Below are 19,877 nucleotides of genomic sequence, written 5' to 3' on the forward strand. Positions count from 1 at the left end.
AGTATAATTCAGTGGAGACAATCTCTCCCTTACGAAATGCGAGTGGAGTAGGCATCCCTTAAATATTATAGAAGGTTTAAAGTATTTGGGCAAGTGCTTCAGTAGGTTAATGTATGGCGATGGTCTCAATTGTTTAGTACAATTGTAAATATTGTAATTGTAATGTCTGATGTAATATCAATAACAATATGTATATAACAAAATTAAAAAAAAAATTCGAATATGATAGAGATGTGGATTTAAATAAAAATTATGAAATTTGACATTTATTAGAAAATAATTATATCTATTACCACTATATGCATAATGTGTTCTACATTTCTTATTAAGATGAGTACTTTTCTATGGATGCTAACAAAATGTAACTGATAATGATTCTACATTGGTCCAAAAATGCAAATGGGATATTATATTTATTTCCTAACTGATTTACTATGTAAATAGGTATACAAGTCATTTTCTAACACGAGTGTTCATATTTTTTAAAATGTAAATTTAAATTCTTACAGCGTTGTAAAAATCTTTTACACACACATTCCAATTAGTAGTAGATAATATGTTATTTGAGATATAAAATTTAATTCCAAATATGTATGTGTAGTACCAATGCAATATTACTAAAATTTGATATATTTTTGCGAAATCAATTGCCAGTTATGAGATAAAATTTAGTTACATAGTTGATATTAGGGGTCTTGGTAAGTTTTATATGCTTACATCAACTCAAAATTAGTTTTATTACATGACTCAATTGTTGTACGCCGAACAATTAGAGGGTCATGGGAAACTACTTTTGGGTCAATTGTCAGTTACAAATAGCAATTGCCATATTTATAGTGATATATAAATATATAATTATCATTGTCATTTATTTATAGACTTGGTAAGATTAATATATTAATAATGAAATGTTGTAAAATCAATTAATACCTTATCCATAATGATGTAAAAATAAGATATAAAATATGTGTATTCAAGTTTAAACTTTGTAGGTATCACACTATAGATTAAGCCTTGAGAGAACTGATATGATTTTCAAGTTTTTTTTTTTTTTTGGGTTAATTATTCATCGAGTTCGAATAAGAGAGGTAGGGGTATCCTACCTCTTAAGAAAAAAAGGGGGGCCAAATTATAGATAAAAGATTCCAAGTTAAACAAGGCGCCAGGCCCAGCCGGCCTACGCCCGTCATATACTCATATGGCGCCAAATCTGCGGACCGGATCAGTAGACACCGGACAGTCGGCCCAATATTTGCAAAGTCAAAAATCAACGGTCTTAAACATCCCTAAGAAATAAACGCTCTGATTTTGACATGCTCTAGAGTCTAGAAGAGTGAAAACAAGGTGACTAGGTGAGTGAGTGAGTCAAGCAGTCACGATTCGTCTTCAACCTCTGATTTTCAGGTAATTGTCATGTTCTCTGCCCTAATTCTCACTTAATTGGGTTGTTGAGCAAACAAAAACAACCAAAAAAAAAAAATGAAACAATTTGATTTCATTTAAAATATAAAATCACATCGTTAGTCATCGATAGTGTTGACCTTAGCTCACTTAGGGTATGTTTAAATCGTACTATTTTTTTTTTCTTAGCTCAATTATTGATGTTAAAATTCTTGTAAGCAGTCCAGTTCTTCGTTAATTTGTAAGCATTCATTTGAGATAACCGGAGATGGCTGTAGAGGATGAAGATATAAATCCACAAAAGAAAAAAGCTCCTTCCGAAGATGACAAGAGGTAACTTCTTTTTTTTATTTTTTAATTCTAATTTATCTTTACTCTAAAATGCTTGTTGATTATTTGATTTAAAAATTGTTGTATTTTTTATAAATAGGAGAATGAAGATTGTGCCGGGGAGTCTGATGAAAGCTGTTATGAGGCCAGGTGGGGGTGATTCAACACCGTCAGATGGTGATCAGGTTAATCTTTTGGTGATGAGCTTTAGTTATTTATAATTATAAATCACATTCTTGTTCCTTTGGTTATAAAAAGATACACAACCTGGAAATGGATGGATTGAATTGTTGCACTTAGTGCTGGAATGACTTTGTTATTTTAGGATCAAGTAGAGAAGTCAGTACTGAATTCTTAGTTGTGCATTATGTTTTTCAGGTTGCCTATCATTGCACAGTTCGGACACTAGATGGTGTTATTGTTGAGTCTACAAGATCAGAATATGGAGGTGATTACTACAAATCCATAATCCTGCCTTAAATTCAAGTTATTTCAATATTTTCCCCTTCAGTTACCTTGTTATATATTTATTGAAATTGTATAGGAGATTTAGTATATTTGCTATAATAGATGATAGCGGGAATACCTGATTTGTATGTACTGGCAGAAACAACCCATTTCTTTGTAAAATTTTGTTTTGGTAATATGGTTAATTGGATTGAATGAATATTTACTTTACATGACAGGCAAGGGAATTCCGATAAGACATGTTTTGGGCAAAAGCAAGATTTTATTGGGGTTGCTGGAAGGAATTCCTACAATGTTGAAGGGTGAAGTGTCAATGGTATTCCTTGAGTTTCCTAGACTTGGCTCTTTTTCTTTTATGCATGTGTTTGGAACAAGGAAAGAAAAATTTGCAAGGAGAGGTAACTTGGAAGCAAGAAATTTACAAGAACCACAGTAATCTATTTTTGAAGTTATTCATGAAGGAATCGTTTGGTATTTATGTACGAAACAATTTTTCATATCATTAGTTGGCATATTTAATTGGTAGTGGAAGGACAGTGCAACTTATCTGTTCATTATTTGAGTGCTAAGTTTTTGTTATGCTGGTTCCAGTTTAAGATGAAGCCTCAAATGCACTATGGTGAGGATGATTGTCCAGTTGCAGCTCCCAGTACCTTTCCAAAAGATGAAGAACTTCATTTTGAGATTGAGATGATAGATTTTGCTAAAGCCAAGGCAAGATATAAAATTTGATATCTCTTTTTTTTTTTTTTTTGGGGTTATGAATTTTCTGCATTGTTGAGCCATGAGGTTGTTGCCATGTTTCTTCTTTTTATTAGAATTTATTCAAGATCTCTGGATGTAAGATGGGCTTTTCATAGTTACAAGGGTTATTTGTCATGTCAATTCCGCATATGTTTTTCAATTGCTGCTCTATGAATATTTCCTTAAAAAATTTTAGGATGTACATCAGGTATCATGAATTAAGTCTCTTTTTCAACCTCTCTCTTTTTCTAACATTGGAATTTAATTGTATTTATTTTCAGATCATAGCTGATGATTTTGGAGTGGTAAAGAAGGTACCGAATTTATAAGATTTGTTGCATAATTTATTAATTTAGATACATAGTCCAACAGTTGCATGTGGAGTATCTTTCATGGATTTTCAAATGCTTTGAAATGATGAGATTTCTTATTAGTTCATCATTGTGGATCTCATACGGTTAGTTTTCTGCTCTGCCGGATGCTGGCTGCTAGGTTGCAGATATTTACATCTCTCTACTCTTTGTCTTATATCCAAAACATATTTCATTGTTAATTTTTACTAATTTGGATAGGTAATAAACGAAGGGCAAGGTTGGGAGACACCAAGGGCACCTTATGAAGTAAAAGCATGGTAGAAACTTCTTCTTGATCGTTTATACCTCTTCCTCTTTGTTTACTTTTGGAAGGCATGAAATTTTCTGAGATATATATTGTCTCAGGATTTCTGCTAAGACAGGTGATGGGAAATTGATTCTTTCTCATAGAGAAGGAGAACCGTATTTTTTTACTTTTGGAAAATCGGAGGTTCGCATTTCTCACTTCAAATTATCTTTTCATTTTTTATCTGCTACCGGTGCTATCCATTATTATTTCTGGAGCCATTTTACATTCCCACTTTACTGGGTTGTTGAGCTCAGAAAACCATGAATGAACATTTAATGGAAATATGAATCTAGTCAAAGTTAGGATATTCAATGTAGCTCTTGCCCTTTTATTTGTAATTTTCAACCATGCACTTCTTGATATGGTCATTATACATACTAGGTACCTAAGGGCCTAGAGATGGGAATAGGAACAATGACACGGGAAGAGAAAGCGGTAATCTATGTTACAAGTCAGTACTTAACTCCATCTCCTCTCATGCCTGTGGTAGAAGGTTGTGAGGAAGTTCATTTTGAAGTGGAGCTTGTTCATTTGATTCAGGTATGTAAACCCCTCCCAAGCAGTACTTTTGTGTTTGTTTCAATTTAGCCTGTGAACATCACTATGACAGAGGCCTTTTGGCAGGCAAGCTGTTAGCATTTAAATGATTCCATGCAGTGATTTTGAGATAAACTTTATTCACTTATAACTTCCAATGCATGTCATATTATTCTGTTTGAAGTCATACTGCCTGGACTGAACTGATTTTCCTGTTTTATTTTGTCGTACTTAATCTTTCATCTGAAGATATCAACCGCTATTAGTCTAACCCAGTATTGTTTGTTTGCCCTCTAGACTGTATATTTCACCTGTTCTGTCAATTTGGTTAGTAGACTACTTGTTTGGTGGATGAATTAATGAATTAATGCAAACTGCACCCATGCTAGTATGTTGGAGATCATAGATTAATAAGCTGCAACACCTGTGACTTTGCATATTCACAAAAAGAGAACTGAAGTTTGAGTGGGCTTTTTATTCATGTCTTTAGTCATAGACAAGAGTATCAATTCTGTCACATATGTTTCAGTTGCCAAGCTTGTGAGTGTGATTGAACTCTCAATCTTTGGAATTGACAGGTACGAGATATGCTTGGTGATGGACGCCTTATAAAACGCCGAATTCGTGATGGAAAAGGTGTGTTTCAGTATTTCATTTACTGTCAGGCATCAGCACAAAACTAGATATTTTTGCTTTCTGTCAGCTGGTCAATTTTTAATGTTTCAAGACTTTGGTGTACGGTAGGAAGGCAATAATGATGCCTTAGGAAGATCATAAGGATTGGAATTTATGTTCAAGACATCATTAGTTTTGAATTCTGAGCTGCTCATTTTTTTTATCAAAACTAATTTAACTGTTCAATATGTAAGGGTCTAAATTTGCACTCCTTTTTTTTTTTGGGTGTTGGGGGGAGAGGGGGGGTTAATCTCTATTTCATCTCATCGTTTTTCATCTTTTAGCCTATTATGTTTCTTCTTTATGCATTGGAGATATGGCTTAATATATGTTTGTAGATTGTTAATCATGAAGTCTCATGATCCTCTTTATCTTTTTGGATATTAGGAGAGTTTCCAATGGATTGTCCCCTTCATGATAGTCTACTTTGTGTCCATTACAAGGGAATGCTTCTTAATGAAGAAAAGAAGGTCTTCTATGATACCCGAGTTGATAATGATGGTCAGCCTTTGGAGTTCAGTTCTGGAGAGGGGCTGGTGAGTTATCCATCTTAAAGGTTGAAAAATCCAAGTGAAGCTCAATTTTTTAAATTTAATTTGTAGAATTTGGTGGGGATATATACCAAATTGGTGTATCAATGTTAATTATTCTTGGCCTTGTTGAGCAGAAACTTTGATTTTGATGTTTTTTTGCTGCATTTTTAATTCCGTGGGGCTCTGTTTTGTGTTATAGGTGCCTGAGGGATTTGAAATGTGCGTTCGCTTGATGCTGCCGGGAGAGATAGCTCTTGTCACATGCCCTCCTGATTATGCTTATGACAAATTTCTGAGGTTATAATTCGATTCCAGTTGATCCTCGATCTAATGGAACTTGTAATCATTTTTTTCTTCGTCCCCATACCATGTTATTTTTATATTTTTTCCCCTCCCATAAATTAGGCCAGCTAATGTTCCTGAAGGTGCTCATATTCAATGGGAGATTGAACTTCTTGGTTTTGAGAAGCCGAAGGTAATCAGCTACTTATATTCCAGTGTTTCGTATATGGAAAATGCTTTTGAGAATAGAAAGGTTAAAAAGAATCACTCTAATTGGTATGAGTACTAATTAGGACTAGATTGAATTATGATTGCTTTGATAATACTCTTTTGCCTTGTCTATAAAGCTTAGATGTATTACGTTGTGACTGAGATTTTATCTTTACTGGCTTTAACATCTCTACCCATGTTAACTTCATTGAAATAAACACTTTTTTGATGAATGATTTAAATCTTTATGTCAGGACTGGACTGGTTTGAGCTTTGATGGTATAATGGATGAAGCAGAAAAGATTAGAGTCACGGTATGTACTTTAGGACCATTTATCTACTTTATGATGATCTCAGATTGCTCGACATATGTATGACAATTTTGTGTATGTTGTATGTGTGTGTGCATTTTAATTCTTGTAGAGGAGTTTCAATGTTACAAATTGGTGAGTCTGTCTTAACTTTATTTGTGCCATACATGCTGAAGTTGGAGGCAGTAATGGTTGGTTTGCAAATTTTGAGACGCTGATGTTACTATTTATCTTCAGGGTAATAGGCTTTTCAAAGAAGGGAAGTTTGAACTTGCAAAGGCAAAGTATGAGAAGGTAATATTTTCAGTCCTGAAAATAGCTTGTGGTTGAGTACTTTTTGGACTCGACTATTCTGTCCCAAGTGTATTTTGTTTAGCATTGTTACATAGTTAGAATTTCAACAAAGTCAACCAGTTCTTTTGGTTGAAGCCATGGACTGCTAGTTCTAGAAATCTGTAACAACATGTCAGTGGGCCGGCACTGTTCTACAACTGAATAATCTGTTTTGCAACAAAGGAAAAATCTTGATTTTTAGTTGTTTACTACTATGGATAGAGAGCGGGTTTTGTTTTCTGGTTATCTTGGTGCTTTTAAAATTGTTGTCTTCTTGATGTTATGGCCCAGCTCAAAGATTTCTGATTGCTTCCATAACGAATTTATGATATGTTGATGTTTGTCTATGGTGCAGTAAGTGCATTTTCTATGCAATACAATTATAATATATCTATTTTGCTTTTCATCAAGTTTTTATCTAATGCCACTTGGTGACTACTACACAGGTGCTTCGAGACTTTAATCATGTTAACCCGCAAGACGATGAGGAAGGGAAAGTGTTTGTAGGCAAAAGAGTATGTTTGTTTTCCTCTGTTGATCCTGAGAATATACATCTTTACTCATGTTCGTTGTTATTGAGATGTCTAATCTTTATGCTGCTCTTCTTCCTAATTTGGATCAATTTCGCTCCCTGTTTGATTGTGTGAAGAATTTGTTGCATCTGAATGTAGCTGCATGCTTGCTCAAATTGGGAGAATGCAGAAAGTCCATCGAGGCATGCAATAAGGTGTGTTGTTCTACTTGGATTTCAAGTTGTTTCACCCCTTTCAATCCTGATCTAGCAGTTGCTTTTCTTTGGTTTATCAGTGACCTATTTATCTTATGATTGGCTTAATCTGATAATCATCTATGCTGTCTGTGTTGATACTTTTTCTAGCCGAGATTTGTCGTGATTATATGGAGTTGTTCCAAGATGTTTTCATTCAATTTTTAAACTGAAATATAATATCAGCTGTCAAGTAGCCATAATTGATTGAGTAGCTGGGCCCCCTTGACTGAGATTTAAATTTTCATAACTCTTGAAAGCTTCTTGTCGGATCCTCTGTTCTTGTGGACTGCCTGAGTGAGTGGTCTCAGGGTCATTCTCAAATGTGGGTACTGAAATGGAATTACAGAGTCTTGGGTAAAGTATGCTGATGTTTACCACCATCATTTAAAATTATCCTACAGTATGCTTGATGTTTACCACCATTGTTTAAAATTATCCTCCATTGCTATTAACATGTGAATGAGATGAATATGGAGTAATTTCGGAAGATTTTACCTTAAACAGTGTATATTACTGTAAACTTGTCAGATGTAGGCTATCTTGTGCTGTTCTGTCAGGATGGTTTGAGTAATTGATCTAGCACTATAGTCTGTTCTTTGAGTTCAAATCTTTAAAGGTACTCCTGGTGGATTTGTGCAGGTCTTAGATGCTAATCCTGCTCATGTAAAGGGTCTCTATCGCCGTGGAATGGCCTACATGGCTCTTGGAGAATTTGAGGAAGCTCAGAGGGATTTCGAAATGGTAATTCTGATATGATATTTTGGAGTTGATAGCTGGATTTACAATATTCTGGGTGCTTCTTGGTGGTAAAATCTTTTGGGTTGTACATGAAATCTGGGATTCGAACCCACTCACATGGGTGGGAACTGGGAAGTGGTTCGGTGGTTATGCATGCAATATTTTATTTAGGGGAAAAAATGATTTCTGATATCCATTTCTAAAATTCTCAATTCAATTGGTTGCTGTTAGATGATGAAAGTTGACAAGTCATCTGAACCTGATGCAACTGCGGCTCTTTCAAAACTAAAGAAGCAGCGGCAGGTGTGTAGAATGGCTACAACCTTTTTCTTTTTTCAGCTAGGCAGGGAGAAGATGCGTATTTTATGTTCTATGTGCCCTTATTTTGATGAGCAGGAAGTTGAAAGTAAGGCTAGAAAACAGTTTAAAGGGCTGTTTGACAAGAAGCCTGGGCAAATTTCTGAAGTAGGTATTGAAAATCAAGGCGAAGATCAAGCTGCAGGCAAAAATGAGAATGATGGTAGTGAACAGGAGTCAGATGGAGTTGAGGCGCAGGAATTTCATGAAGCTGCTGCTGAAGCCCCTCGAAAGGGCTGGTTCTACCGCTTTTGGCCTACCAGTGGAAGACTATTTTCTGCTCTTGGACTTGATAGATGTACCATATTATGACATAAAATATCAAAGATAGGCATCTAACTTATCAAGGTTCGATCTAATTTATTCGCCTCAGAGCATATAACCAAGTTGGCTGTTGGCTGAGGAAGGAATAAGGTGGCATTGTAACATTTTGATGTAAACTGAGAAATAAAGTAAAAGGAAAATATTTGTTCTTGACATTCCTCTTTTTTTTTTTTTCCCAAAAAAAAGAAAAAAAGAATTGTTAAACAAAGGAACACCATTTATTTCCTCTGCGACAAAGTACTTTTACATGGGGAAATTGAATGCTGCTGTATGCATCGAATGCCCTGAACTCCTAAGCAGCCACTTTTTTTTTTATCGTTAAAAGAAGTACAGTTGCATTGTTCATTCATTTGATTCTTTCAATATAATGGAGCATTTGCTGATCACATAGGAGTATACCATGCATCAAACTTTAGAGCTGATGCCGGCAGAGGGCACTGCTGAATCAGCTCGGTTAGCCGCGGCAAGAGCCCGGGCCTTGACTAGCAAGAATCCCGCCCCATGACCAGCAACGGCGACTATGAACACGCCAAGATTAAAGGACATGACAGAAAGCATGACCATGTAAGCTAAAGCCATCCTAACAACATAAACGCAAGCTTGAATCAACAGGGCAGCCATCGAGCTGCTTCCAACAAGCTGCGGAGAGATGGACAAGACTTCAACAGCAAAGCCTAGCAAGAACACAAAGATTAGAGCCAGTATGTACATGCCGAGACTCCTTTCAGGCCAACCTGAGAACAAAACGAGGACATCTTTGCCCCAGTAGAAGGTCATGTGCATCATCATACCCATATCCATTGATGTTGAGTTCATGCTTCCATCCGGCATTGATGATCCTGGAGGCATGTACATGCCACCATCGTGATCATGATCATAGAACATTTTTCCTTTTTCCTGAGAAAAGAGAGAGAATTGGGAGAGTAACTCGAGATGAAATGGTTTATTGGGTGTATCTAAATTAAATAGAAGAGCAGAAACATAGGAGAAAACATTGGAAGGAGATAACGCCGAGGACTGAGAGACAAAACAAGAGAGACACTGTTTGACATTGCTTGAATTTTAAATTAGTTTCACGCTTGTCACAACATTGGTGCTTGAGTCGGCAATAAAAGTAGAAAATGCCGTACAGCTCACCATGCATGCTTTGCTACGATGGCTTGAAAGCTCGACTTAGTGTAATCAAACACATTTATAAATAAGAAAAAAACAGTCTGATAATTAACCATATCATTGTTTTTTTAATAATAAATCTAAAGAACGTCGTCATTGAACAAAAAAAAGTTTTGTATTAAGGAACAGCGTCCAATGGATGCAATGAAAACGATCACGAAAACTATGATTATATATATCATATTAAAATTGGGTCATTATTAGTTTGCCGATCCATCTACGGGCGGTGTTGTTTGATGGAGATGTAAATTTGTCAACGAAGGGTTACCATATATATATATATGTGTGTGTGTGTGTATGTTGCCCACGATTGTCTTAATAAAAATTACAAAATTTTATTATGGCAGTCGAATGACGATAACATAGAAAAGGGCAGAATCATTTAATGCAATCAATTTTTCTTCTTTTTTTTTTTTTTTTTTTTTAGGGATACCGCATAGGTTGTGGCCTGAGTGCCTCTTTAAAGTATTTGCTCTGAAGCCTCATATGTACATATGGTAGTTGTCTTCACATTTTAAGATAATTTTTATCATCTTTTCCTCTTCTCTTCCTCCCGCATTCCAAGTTTTGTCACCAGCATCCGCTAAAAGGTAAAAGTGGAAATATGAAATCGATAAAAATAAGCTTATATTAAGGCAATTTTAATGGTCAAATACTGGCTCCTTATTTCACCGTGAAAACGTTGCAATTGATTATTAATTGTGCAAATTACTTCTTTATTATTGATGAAAAGAAGGGTTAAATTGATTACACATTAATTGTGCGAACAACTACTATATTATTGTTGTCGTTTCAATTTTTAAAAGTAAAAATTCTTTTTATTGTAATTCTAAACTGTAAGTGGGCCTGAAAAGAAGCCCAATCAAGGCTTGTGAAAATTGGCAGATGAAGCCCAAGCAGCAAATAGTGTTGTTTGTGAACTGACCGTCTCTGTACTACAAATCTTACATATTACATCATGTACGTGCTTTATATTCCAAGAAGAAAATAATTAAGCATATGTTCGACCCAAAATATGTTCAATAACATACAATTTAAAAATAATAATAATGAAAAACGAAAAAACACATGTTTAAGCATAATCAAGGGAAAATATAATTTAAAACTGATTTATTGGTCTTTAAAATTTGAAGCACAGCGGATCACTGATTTTCTTTCAAGACTTTTTTTTTTTTTTTCCTTATAATCCCAAATCCTCTCGTCTTCCATTTGAATTTCAAGCATTAAAAAAACAAAGAACTGGAAAAGAACAATAATAATATAAAAAAAAAAGCATGTTCAAGCGGGGGTTAAGTCTAAGACATTAATCGTCACTTAGGAGGAAGAAGATCCGAATCCTTATGAGAATCCGAATCCGACCTACCGGACTTATTAAAGACCACCCGACTGCCAAAGAGCAAGTACCCAACAGCATGCCCGACGACAGCAGCAATAAAAATGCCACCATTAAACGACATGACGGCAAGCACGACCATGTAAGCCAGCCCGACACGCACACCGTGCAACCCAGTCTTGAACAACCCAGCTGCCACGCGGCTAGCCCCCGGCTTCACAATATTGTAGTGACTTAGCCACTCAACAATCACAGCCAGCGAAAATACAAATACCAAGGCCAGTACGTACATGCCGGTGCTCGAACCCGGCCACCCGGGGAACAAAACCTGCGTGTTGTGGCCCCAGAAGAACGTCATGTGCGCAATCCTTTTGCGGTGAACGTGCAACCCCGTTGTGTTCCACGCCTCCGTTGTTACGGGCCTCACTGTATGGTGACGTGAAGCCATCGCTATCGTGGTATCTCGTGTTCTTAGTGATAATTATCTGTTTTGTGTTTGATGTTACACTACGTATTCTTGATAAGGACAGACAGGGGGCTGTTTTGTCTTTTAAGAATTTGATGAAGAAAGATTTGTTCGATCGCTTTACTGCCACGCTCTTTTTAAGGGAGAGTTGTAGTATGATGTGTATAACTTACTTTCCAGGTTTTGTATCACCGCACTTTCGGTTCTTGTTCTTGAAGTTTGCTTGCTGTCGTGGTGTTGTCTTTCTCCGGGTACAGGCTTTTAAAGCGGCGAATAATACTTTTTGGTTTGTCAAGAACCATGTACGTGTTACAGGGACGCGTGTGATTGGAATTTTGTTTGTTCTCAAATGTGCCATGATTCGTTTCCAAGTAATTCCCCGAGGGAAAGTGAACTGAGCAGAATATTTAACGCATGCAACTGGCATTTTTGCGGGCCTACACAGAAGGAGTATGAACAAGCCCCACGCAAGAAATTCGGCGTCGAATATTTGTTCGATTGCTGGGCTCGGAGCTCGTATTTATTGTTCAAGTCTCCTTTATTTCTTTGGGCTCGTAGGTGAAGCCAGTACTTGGACCGAAAACGTACGTAAAATGGTTAAATTCTAGAACAATAAATGAATTCAGACTGAAGACTGAATGTCAATCATTTTGTATTTTTGTATTTTTGTATTTGAAATTATCGAATATTAAGGGTGTGTGTTAGTTAATTTATAGTCGTGTTAAATATTTAGAATGCTGAGAGAAACGGCAGCCTATGCTGCCATTTCGCTTCGCTCCCTTTCTCAGCGTTTTAGATATTTTTTATTGTTAAAACTTTTTTTAAAAAATTCAAAATGACAAAAAAATTGAATATGTTTACATGCATCACTCTCTCTTTGTCTTGACTTTATGCTCACTCTCTCCGGACCATCGCTCCTTATCACGCTTCCTCACACTCTCTCTGACCTCTCTCTTAGGCTCCCCATCACATTTCCTCACTCTCTCCAGCTCCCCATTACGCTTCCTCACTCTCTCCAGCTACCAAACATGGAAGCGTCGCTCGTTTTAGATAGCAGAACCCAACCGCCGCCCATTTATGGTCAGTGATTAAAGAAAATGAAAAAAAATATTTGTTTATTGTACGTTCTTGGATTAATTTTGTAAATTTTGGTGGTAATTATTTGATGATAAAGATGAATTTTTGGTTTGGAATATTAATTATGTGAATATTGCTGGATTTTTTGTTTGGAGTATTAATTGTGTAAAAATTGTTATGAAAATTGCTGGACTTTTCGTTTGGAGTATTAATTGTGTGAAAATTGCTATGAAAATTACTGTATTTTTCATTTGAAATATTGAATGTTTGAAAATTTATGTGAAAATTATTGGATTTTGATTCAATGTGATGTAGAAATATGAGTTGGGTGAAAATTTTATTGATTTGTTTAGAAAATGTCTATAGGGTTAATCATTTCATTTCTCTTTTATCTAACTGCAATATCTACTTACACCAACTCTTAATGTTCATCTAGCACATGTACCCTTATAAATGAGCACTAACCCTCATAGCTTGGTATGAAATTATGAATTCAAAAATTGAATTTGGTATTCAATATGTAGAATTTTTGTCTTTAATGTTTTGTATGAGGAGTAGTTTTAGGGTAGATGAACACAAATGAAGATATTTAGTGCAGTTGGCAATGAGCCCAGCTTGAATTAGACACTTCGATCAAGTGGCTTGCCACTAGCTTTGCCATTATTAGATTCTTTCAATCCTCTGCTTGATTAGGAAATTCAAAACCATTAACAGAGTTTACTTAGGAGCTGATGACACCATTACAACTTACAAAAAGCAAAGCAAAAAAAAAATGACAATTTTGCCTCAATCACCAAAACCCTTCATGTATTGACCTTCTACTCTATCATTCTCCATAAAAAAATATGTGTGCACTGCATATATCTTCAATGTGAACTAAATCAATTGACCCCGTTCTGTCATTTACAGAAGACAATATTGAAAAGAACTTAGAGTCACCTAAGGAAGTAGCCAATTTGCGAGTTATAATACTTTCTTTATTTCATGTGCATGTGTGCATCCATAGACCTGTTACTAGTAGGTTATTTATTACACATGTTGAAAATATATTATAAGCAGAATTATTTCAACCAAATTTTTTTCTATGCATTTTATGACTAAGGGAAGAGTTTGATGTATTATAAGCAGAATTAATTATTGATACCTAGCAACACTTTATTTTATACTTTGTCTAATGTGAACTCTAAATTTTGTTTGAACTCTTTTTTTTTTGGCAATTAAAGTAGTCTATTAATGGTAATATCATCCACCACAAATGAAACTCAAAATTCATTGCAAATATGTAACAAATATGGTGACCAAATGGAGTTGTTAACGTCACGTATTACAAAGAATCTAAATCGCAAATTTTGGAAATGTAGAGGATGTAAAAACTTTCAATGAGCAGAAGACGGTAAAATCTCGTAAAGAGAAAATTGACTTGTTAGTAGAGGAAGTTAGGAAGTTAGGAAGTTGACATTGGAGATTGAGTATTTGTCTATTAAATTTCAATTGTTACATAAAAAAAAAATTGAGCATATGCAACAATGTGAAGTACATAGACGATTGTTTGACAATGAACTTCGAAGGAGACAGACATCATAATATGATTTCATTAGAATACTTTTGATTGTTATATTATGCTTTATATTCAAGTTTTATTTTTAAGTTGTTTCAATTTATATTATCTATTGGAAAAAAAACATGTAGACATATATAACAATATTTTCCCTCAAAATATAAGACTTTGAGTTGTTTCACTTTATTGAGTTTGAAATTAGATTCAAATTATTGTGGATGCCAAAATAGCATACAATGAGTACAAGCACATTGAAATTGCAATGATTTATTCCATTGAAAATTATCAAAAAAGCCACCAGACCAACAAAAATTATTGGAAAAAAAAAACAATAGGGAAATTAATCATTACTATAATTAGTTGTTTTAAGCCAAATCTAAGTGAAATAATAGAGAAAATAATCTGAATAGAATACAAGTCAAACATCGATCACATCAATTGTTGTCTTTATTACATTGTTGATGTAGTAATTATTGGAAATTACCACTTCTAGATCTTTTATAAGTCATCAAAGGAGAAAAATAACGTAATTGCAAAGCATACGGTGGGACTAGCTGCTATAATACCCAAAAAATTAAAACATTATATTACATTTTAGTTATTTAAAAATACAAGTATATACTAAGAAACTGTAATTTTAAGACAACAACTTATGCTGTGTTTATTTGCTGGAGTGGGAGTGAGGAGTGTGGATTCCTCCCACTCCAGTGTTTACTTCCTCTAAATAGGAAGAGAGTGGGAATCCCACTCCGTGGGCCCCACCCATTTTTGGAGTGGGGAGTGGGAGTGGGACTCCCAATTCCCACTCCCACCTCCCCCCTTTTTTACCCTTTTATTTTTTTTAATTTAATTTAATTTAATATTTTATAATTAATAAAATAAAATAAATATTATTATATTTATTTGAATAATAATATTATATTTAACTAAATAATAATTTGTATTGATTCTAAGTTAAAATTATTTTAAAATAATATTATTATATTAATAGAGAATTAATAAATATAATATTATTAGATTTATTTTAAAAATAATAGTACTATATTTATTTAATATTAATAATAATAAATAGTTTATTCTAAGAAAATATTAATTTTGTACTAAATAATATTATATTATTATTTTATATAATAATAAATTTAATATAATTATATTAAATAAAATAAAATAAGGTTTCATTTTGTATTAAAATTAATAATTTATTGTTCATAATTAAGAATATTAATAATTATAATAAATTTACAAATATAATAAAATAAATATTATTCATTAAATATATTTTTTATTAGTTTTGTAATTAAAAACTATAATTCTTTAAATAAGGATAAAATTGTAATTTGAAACTATTTACTTCCAATCCAAGACAAAGTAAACACATAAATTGGATTCTAATCTCTATTCCATGCTTCCATTCTAATGTAAGTAAACAACCTACTCCCACTCCCACTCCACACTCCCAATTCTAGGATTCCCAATCCTAGGATTCCCACTCCTAGGATTCCCACTCCTCAGGATTCCCAATCCAATCCAAAAAGTAAACGCTACCTTATTGTGTGCTAATAAAAGGAAATGACTGATAAATATTATGTAATATTATGTACACCAACTTAGGTTGGGTATATAGGTACATAGGCAAATAAGATATAATTAAAATTTCTTCACGAATTTAATTCTTATTTTTATAATAGCCTAAAGTCTCGTATTAATTGAGATTGGCATTAACAATACTTTCTTTCTGTAACGTCTACATATGTTTAATAATATACTTAGTTACGTATCTTTAAAATAAAAGAAAAGTGTAATACAAAAATTCACAAACTTACCATGGCCACGTTGCTTTGTTGTGTAGAGATTTCATTAGGTACTTCATAAGATGATGGCACATCTTCTTGTAAATCCTGTAAAATTATAACAAAAAATTAAACGAAGAACAAATGAAATTACATATATATATATTTCAGTAAACGTTTTTTTGTGTAGTCTTCTTCTTTTGGACTATGAATTACAGATTGTTTTCTTAGATAAAGAAGACGACCATTACGATGTGATACTATTAGATTATTGGTTACATGTTCAATAGTATTGCTTTTGCAACTTACTTCATCTCTAATAGTTGTTGGTGAAACAATTGTTTCGACACTTACACATCGAATTGCTTGGGTAGATCTTTCAGTGCCTTATTAATCCAATCCAATACAAATTTATAACTATTTTCGTCATCAATAGGTATGTTTGCAACCTTACTAAAATCAATAGACATTTTGTCATATCTCTTCTACTAACTAGAGAAATGATGCACATCATGACTAACTTTGACCTTATTATAGGATCTCTTCACATCTTTCCTCCATTATAATAAAATGTACATTTTTTAAAACAATTCAACATTGTTATGTATCAACACTGCAAGGGCATGTCTACAAAAAATCCCCGTAAACTAAAACTTTGAATAAATACAACTAACTCCACACTCGGTTTCTTCAAGAATAACCTCAAAGCTTTTTTTCTTACATTTCTCATAAGATTCACTGATTTCATAAATTTATCCCATATAATTAACTATATCATAATATATAAGTGCAGTTAATTCTTGCTGAAATTCGTTAAACTTAGAAATAGTGTACACCTCTTCAAATTGCTTATCCATTTTATATCTTATCACCCATAAGGTTTTTTTTTGTTGAAACACTTTGCATCTGCTTGTCATTCTAATTCAACTTTCTTTCTTAACGTATTTTCATATTGCTTCACAAACAGCTTTAAATTTGTTTTGGAGTTAACAAACTGAACAAAAAATGTATTTATACTTTCACTTCGCTGAGTTGTTGACTTTCCTCCTTAAAAATGGTCTTTCAAATAATATGGAACCTAATTGTGCCACTTTTATATAAACCATTTAATTAATCATTATCTCACAAATCATATATTGTAATCATGTCATGCCAAGTTTTCTCAAACACAGCAGGGTTCAATGAATCATAAATAACAAAAAGCAATGAAGAAATAATATCTTCACGTTTTTTAAAAACCACTAACTTCTCAAGTATCTTTTTCATTATATGCCACAAACATCATTGATGCATAGTCGTAGGAAAAGCATTCTCAATTACCTTTTGTGTTGCTTTGTCTTGGTCTATAATGATTCTAATGGAGAACCTAACATACATGATAGTCATGCCTCAAATAACCACATAAATATCTCGATATTCTCGTGTGAAATCAATCTGCTTCCTAATAAAATAGACTGGTCATGATGATTAACTCCGACAAAATGAGCGAATGACATGTCATACTTGTTGGTAAGATATATGGTATCAAATGTGATGACGTCTCCAAAATATTTGTAAGCTGCTCTACTTTTTGGATCTACGTGAAATACATTTTTAACCGATCCTACTTATCCAAATCAACACTAAAAAAAAAAAAAAAACACTTGCATTTTGCTTGCTCTTTCTAATAGTGCTTGAAAATTGCCATAACATCTATTTCTCTAAGTTGTAATTTTCTAACTTTGTCAACAAGATTTCTATACTCTTTTTTTAGAAATGAGACATTTTAATGTCCACCAACTTATGTTAATATGAATATATCTATTGATTTTGATGATAACAAACATGATCAAGATTGATTAAGTTTTTGAAAGTTCAAACGATTTTCATACATTTTTTAATAAATCATTAGTTTGGTATAATAATGGTTTTTATTCTTAAATGAAAATGATTTAATAAAATTAGTTGTTTTTTTTTGAAAGACCATGATCTAAATAAAAATTAGCTTCTGGACACAGTCGACGAACCGACTTCATGATAACGGCTAACCGACATTGAACATACTTGATAATTAGCTTCTGGACCCTGTCGACAATCCGACATTTTGATAACGGCTAATCGACATCAAATAGAATTGAAAATTAGCCTCTGAACACTATCGGCGATCCGACATCTTGATAATGGCTAATCGACATCGAACATAATTGAAGTTTAGCCTCTGGACACTAACAACAAACCGACTTCTTGAAAACGGTAAGCTGACATTTTCTTTACAGGTCATTGGATGATAATGGCGATCCAGGATTTCAATAACAGTGATTCGATAATTTGAAAATATGTCCAATGGTAACTTACTCAAGTCAAAACGGCAATATGACTTCTAGTTAACGGCGATCCGACTTCGAGCAAATTGTCTGTAACAGCTAGTTTTTAACTCAAACTACAACAACGATTCCAACTATTATTATTGAGCATGCAACTTTCATTGAGCTTTAAATTCTTATATACATCTCATTTACCCACACTTTAAAATTCCATTTGTAATCAAACACATTGTCTGTGAGAGATTTATTTTGTAATCTTTTTGAAAATCAAATTGAGAGATTGTAAGTGTTGGGATACACTTGGGTTAAGAGATTGAGGATAATCTCTTGTTGTAAATGTTTATTGACACATTGGAAGTCAATTGTAAGAGTGGTTGAAGCCTTGGAGGTATGCTTAGTGGAATCCTCATGTCTGGTGAGCTTGGAGGCATGGACGCAGGCACGGTTAGCCGAACCACGTAAAAATCACGTGTTTGATCTCTCCTCCCTTACTCTTTTACTATTGCGCTTGATTAAATTTATTGTTTTTGTTTTTATTAGGGCAATAGATTGAATTGTTGTGTGGTTTGCTTTGCATAAGTTTTTAAAATCTCAATTCACCCCCCCTCTTGGGTTGCCTACTTATTATTTCAGCTTCAACAATAATAGAATTAAAATTTTAGCAATGTTAATTCCTGCACAATCATTCATGTAATACGTTTTTTTGCACTTGCACTAATGCTATGATTACAAGGAAAATACCTAGCCTTATGATTGTGCTGAAGGTTTAAAGTTCGAAGAACCCATGTTCTATCTTCATTTACACAACCTCCAATTCTACCATCACAACCAAATTTTACAATATATTTTGACTTCAACACATTAGTAGATTTACTTTCCGACTTGCCGCTGGCCACATGCAAATGTCATATATTTTACAATTCCATCACTCATTTTCTTACTAGTTAGTTTCTTCACAAGAAACCCTTCTTTTTTACCATAGGTTTTATGAAACGCCTATATTTCCTCGTGACTATCAAATAATATCTCACGAGTTGACACATATTTTTTTATTGCACATCTTCGACTCCAGCCTCATTTTTAAAATTTTTATTTCTACAAAATAATTAACATTTGTATTGATAATAAATTATTATAAATTTTTGCAAAATTTTGGTCCAACAAAAATTGAATCCATTAAGTTTCTAAAAATTTAAATTTAAAAAATTTCTAAATCAAACAAAATTATCATTATCATTTAACTAGTAAACTGATTCCAGGAGTATTAAGCAAAATGTAGGTACATTTCTATTAATATTGATATAATAGAAAATAATATTCAAAATAAAAAATCACTCTTTATAATCAAGTAATTACCATCTTTCTGTTTTGTTTCCAAATCTAGATCGGGCAGTACTTCCGTGTTTGGGAGAATTTGTGTAGAGTTTTGGTAGCTGGATAGAGTGAGGAAGCCTGAAGCGTGATGTTGGTAGTGGTAGCTGCAGGAGAGAAAGTGAGGATGA

General features: G+C 33.6%; 3 protein-coding genes across 3 annotated transcripts; 1 reads left to right on the forward strand and 2 right to left on the reverse strand.

Annotated features, from left to right (window-relative positions):
- The first annotated feature begins 1,249 nt into the window (after positions 1-1,249).
- LOC102624416 (peptidyl-prolyl cis-trans isomerase PASTICCINO1) lies at positions 1,250-8,828 on the forward strand. Its single transcript, XM_006480855.4, has 21 exons — positions 1,250-1,404; positions 1,624-1,734; positions 1,832-1,916; positions 2,110-2,179; positions 2,418-2,515; positions 2,791-2,913; positions 3,225-3,257; positions 3,516-3,574; positions 3,663-3,747; positions 3,988-4,146; positions 4,722-4,779; positions 5,206-5,354; positions 5,551-5,648; positions 5,757-5,826; positions 6,098-6,157; positions 6,392-6,448; positions 6,934-7,002; positions 7,137-7,214; positions 7,896-7,997; positions 8,226-8,297; positions 8,391-8,828. Exons 2-21 carry the CDS (start codon positions 1,670-1,672, stop codon positions 8,661-8,663), a joined length of 1,863 nt encoding a protein of 620 aa, XP_006480918.1. The 5' UTR covers positions 1,250-1,404; positions 1,624-1,669; the 3' UTR covers positions 8,664-8,828.
- Positions 8,829-8,851: 23 nt separating this feature from the next.
- LOC102624127 (copper transporter 1-like) lies at positions 8,852-9,941 on the reverse strand. Its single transcript, XM_025099949.2, has 2 exons — positions 9,467-9,941; positions 8,852-9,349 (listed from the first exon to the last, which is right to left on the reverse strand). The coding sequence occupies exons 1-2, from the start codon at positions 9,558-9,560 to the stop codon at positions 9,081-9,083; spliced, it is 363 nt and encodes a 120-aa protein (XP_024955717.1). The 5' UTR covers positions 9,561-9,941; the 3' UTR covers positions 8,852-9,080.
- Positions 9,942-10,264: 323 nt separating this feature from the next.
- On the reverse strand, positions 10,265-11,875 carry LOC102607848 (copper transporter 6-like). The gene is made up of 2 exons (XM_006481330.4): positions 11,212-11,875; positions 10,265-10,431 (listed from the first exon to the last, which is right to left on the reverse strand). The coding sequence occupies exons 1-2, from the start codon at positions 11,627-11,629 to the stop codon at positions 10,331-10,333; spliced, it is 519 nt and encodes a 172-aa protein (XP_006481393.1). The 5' UTR covers positions 11,630-11,875; the 3' UTR covers positions 10,265-10,330.
- Between the last annotated feature and the right edge of the window lie 8,002 nt (positions 11,876-19,877).

Source organism: Citrus sinensis, chromosome 6, assembly GCF_022201045.2.
Source record: "Citrus sinensis cultivar Valencia sweet orange chromosome 6, DVS_A1.0, whole genome shotgun sequence".
Taxonomy (NCBI): Eukaryota; Viridiplantae; Streptophyta; class Magnoliopsida; order Sapindales; family Rutaceae; genus Citrus; species Citrus sinensis.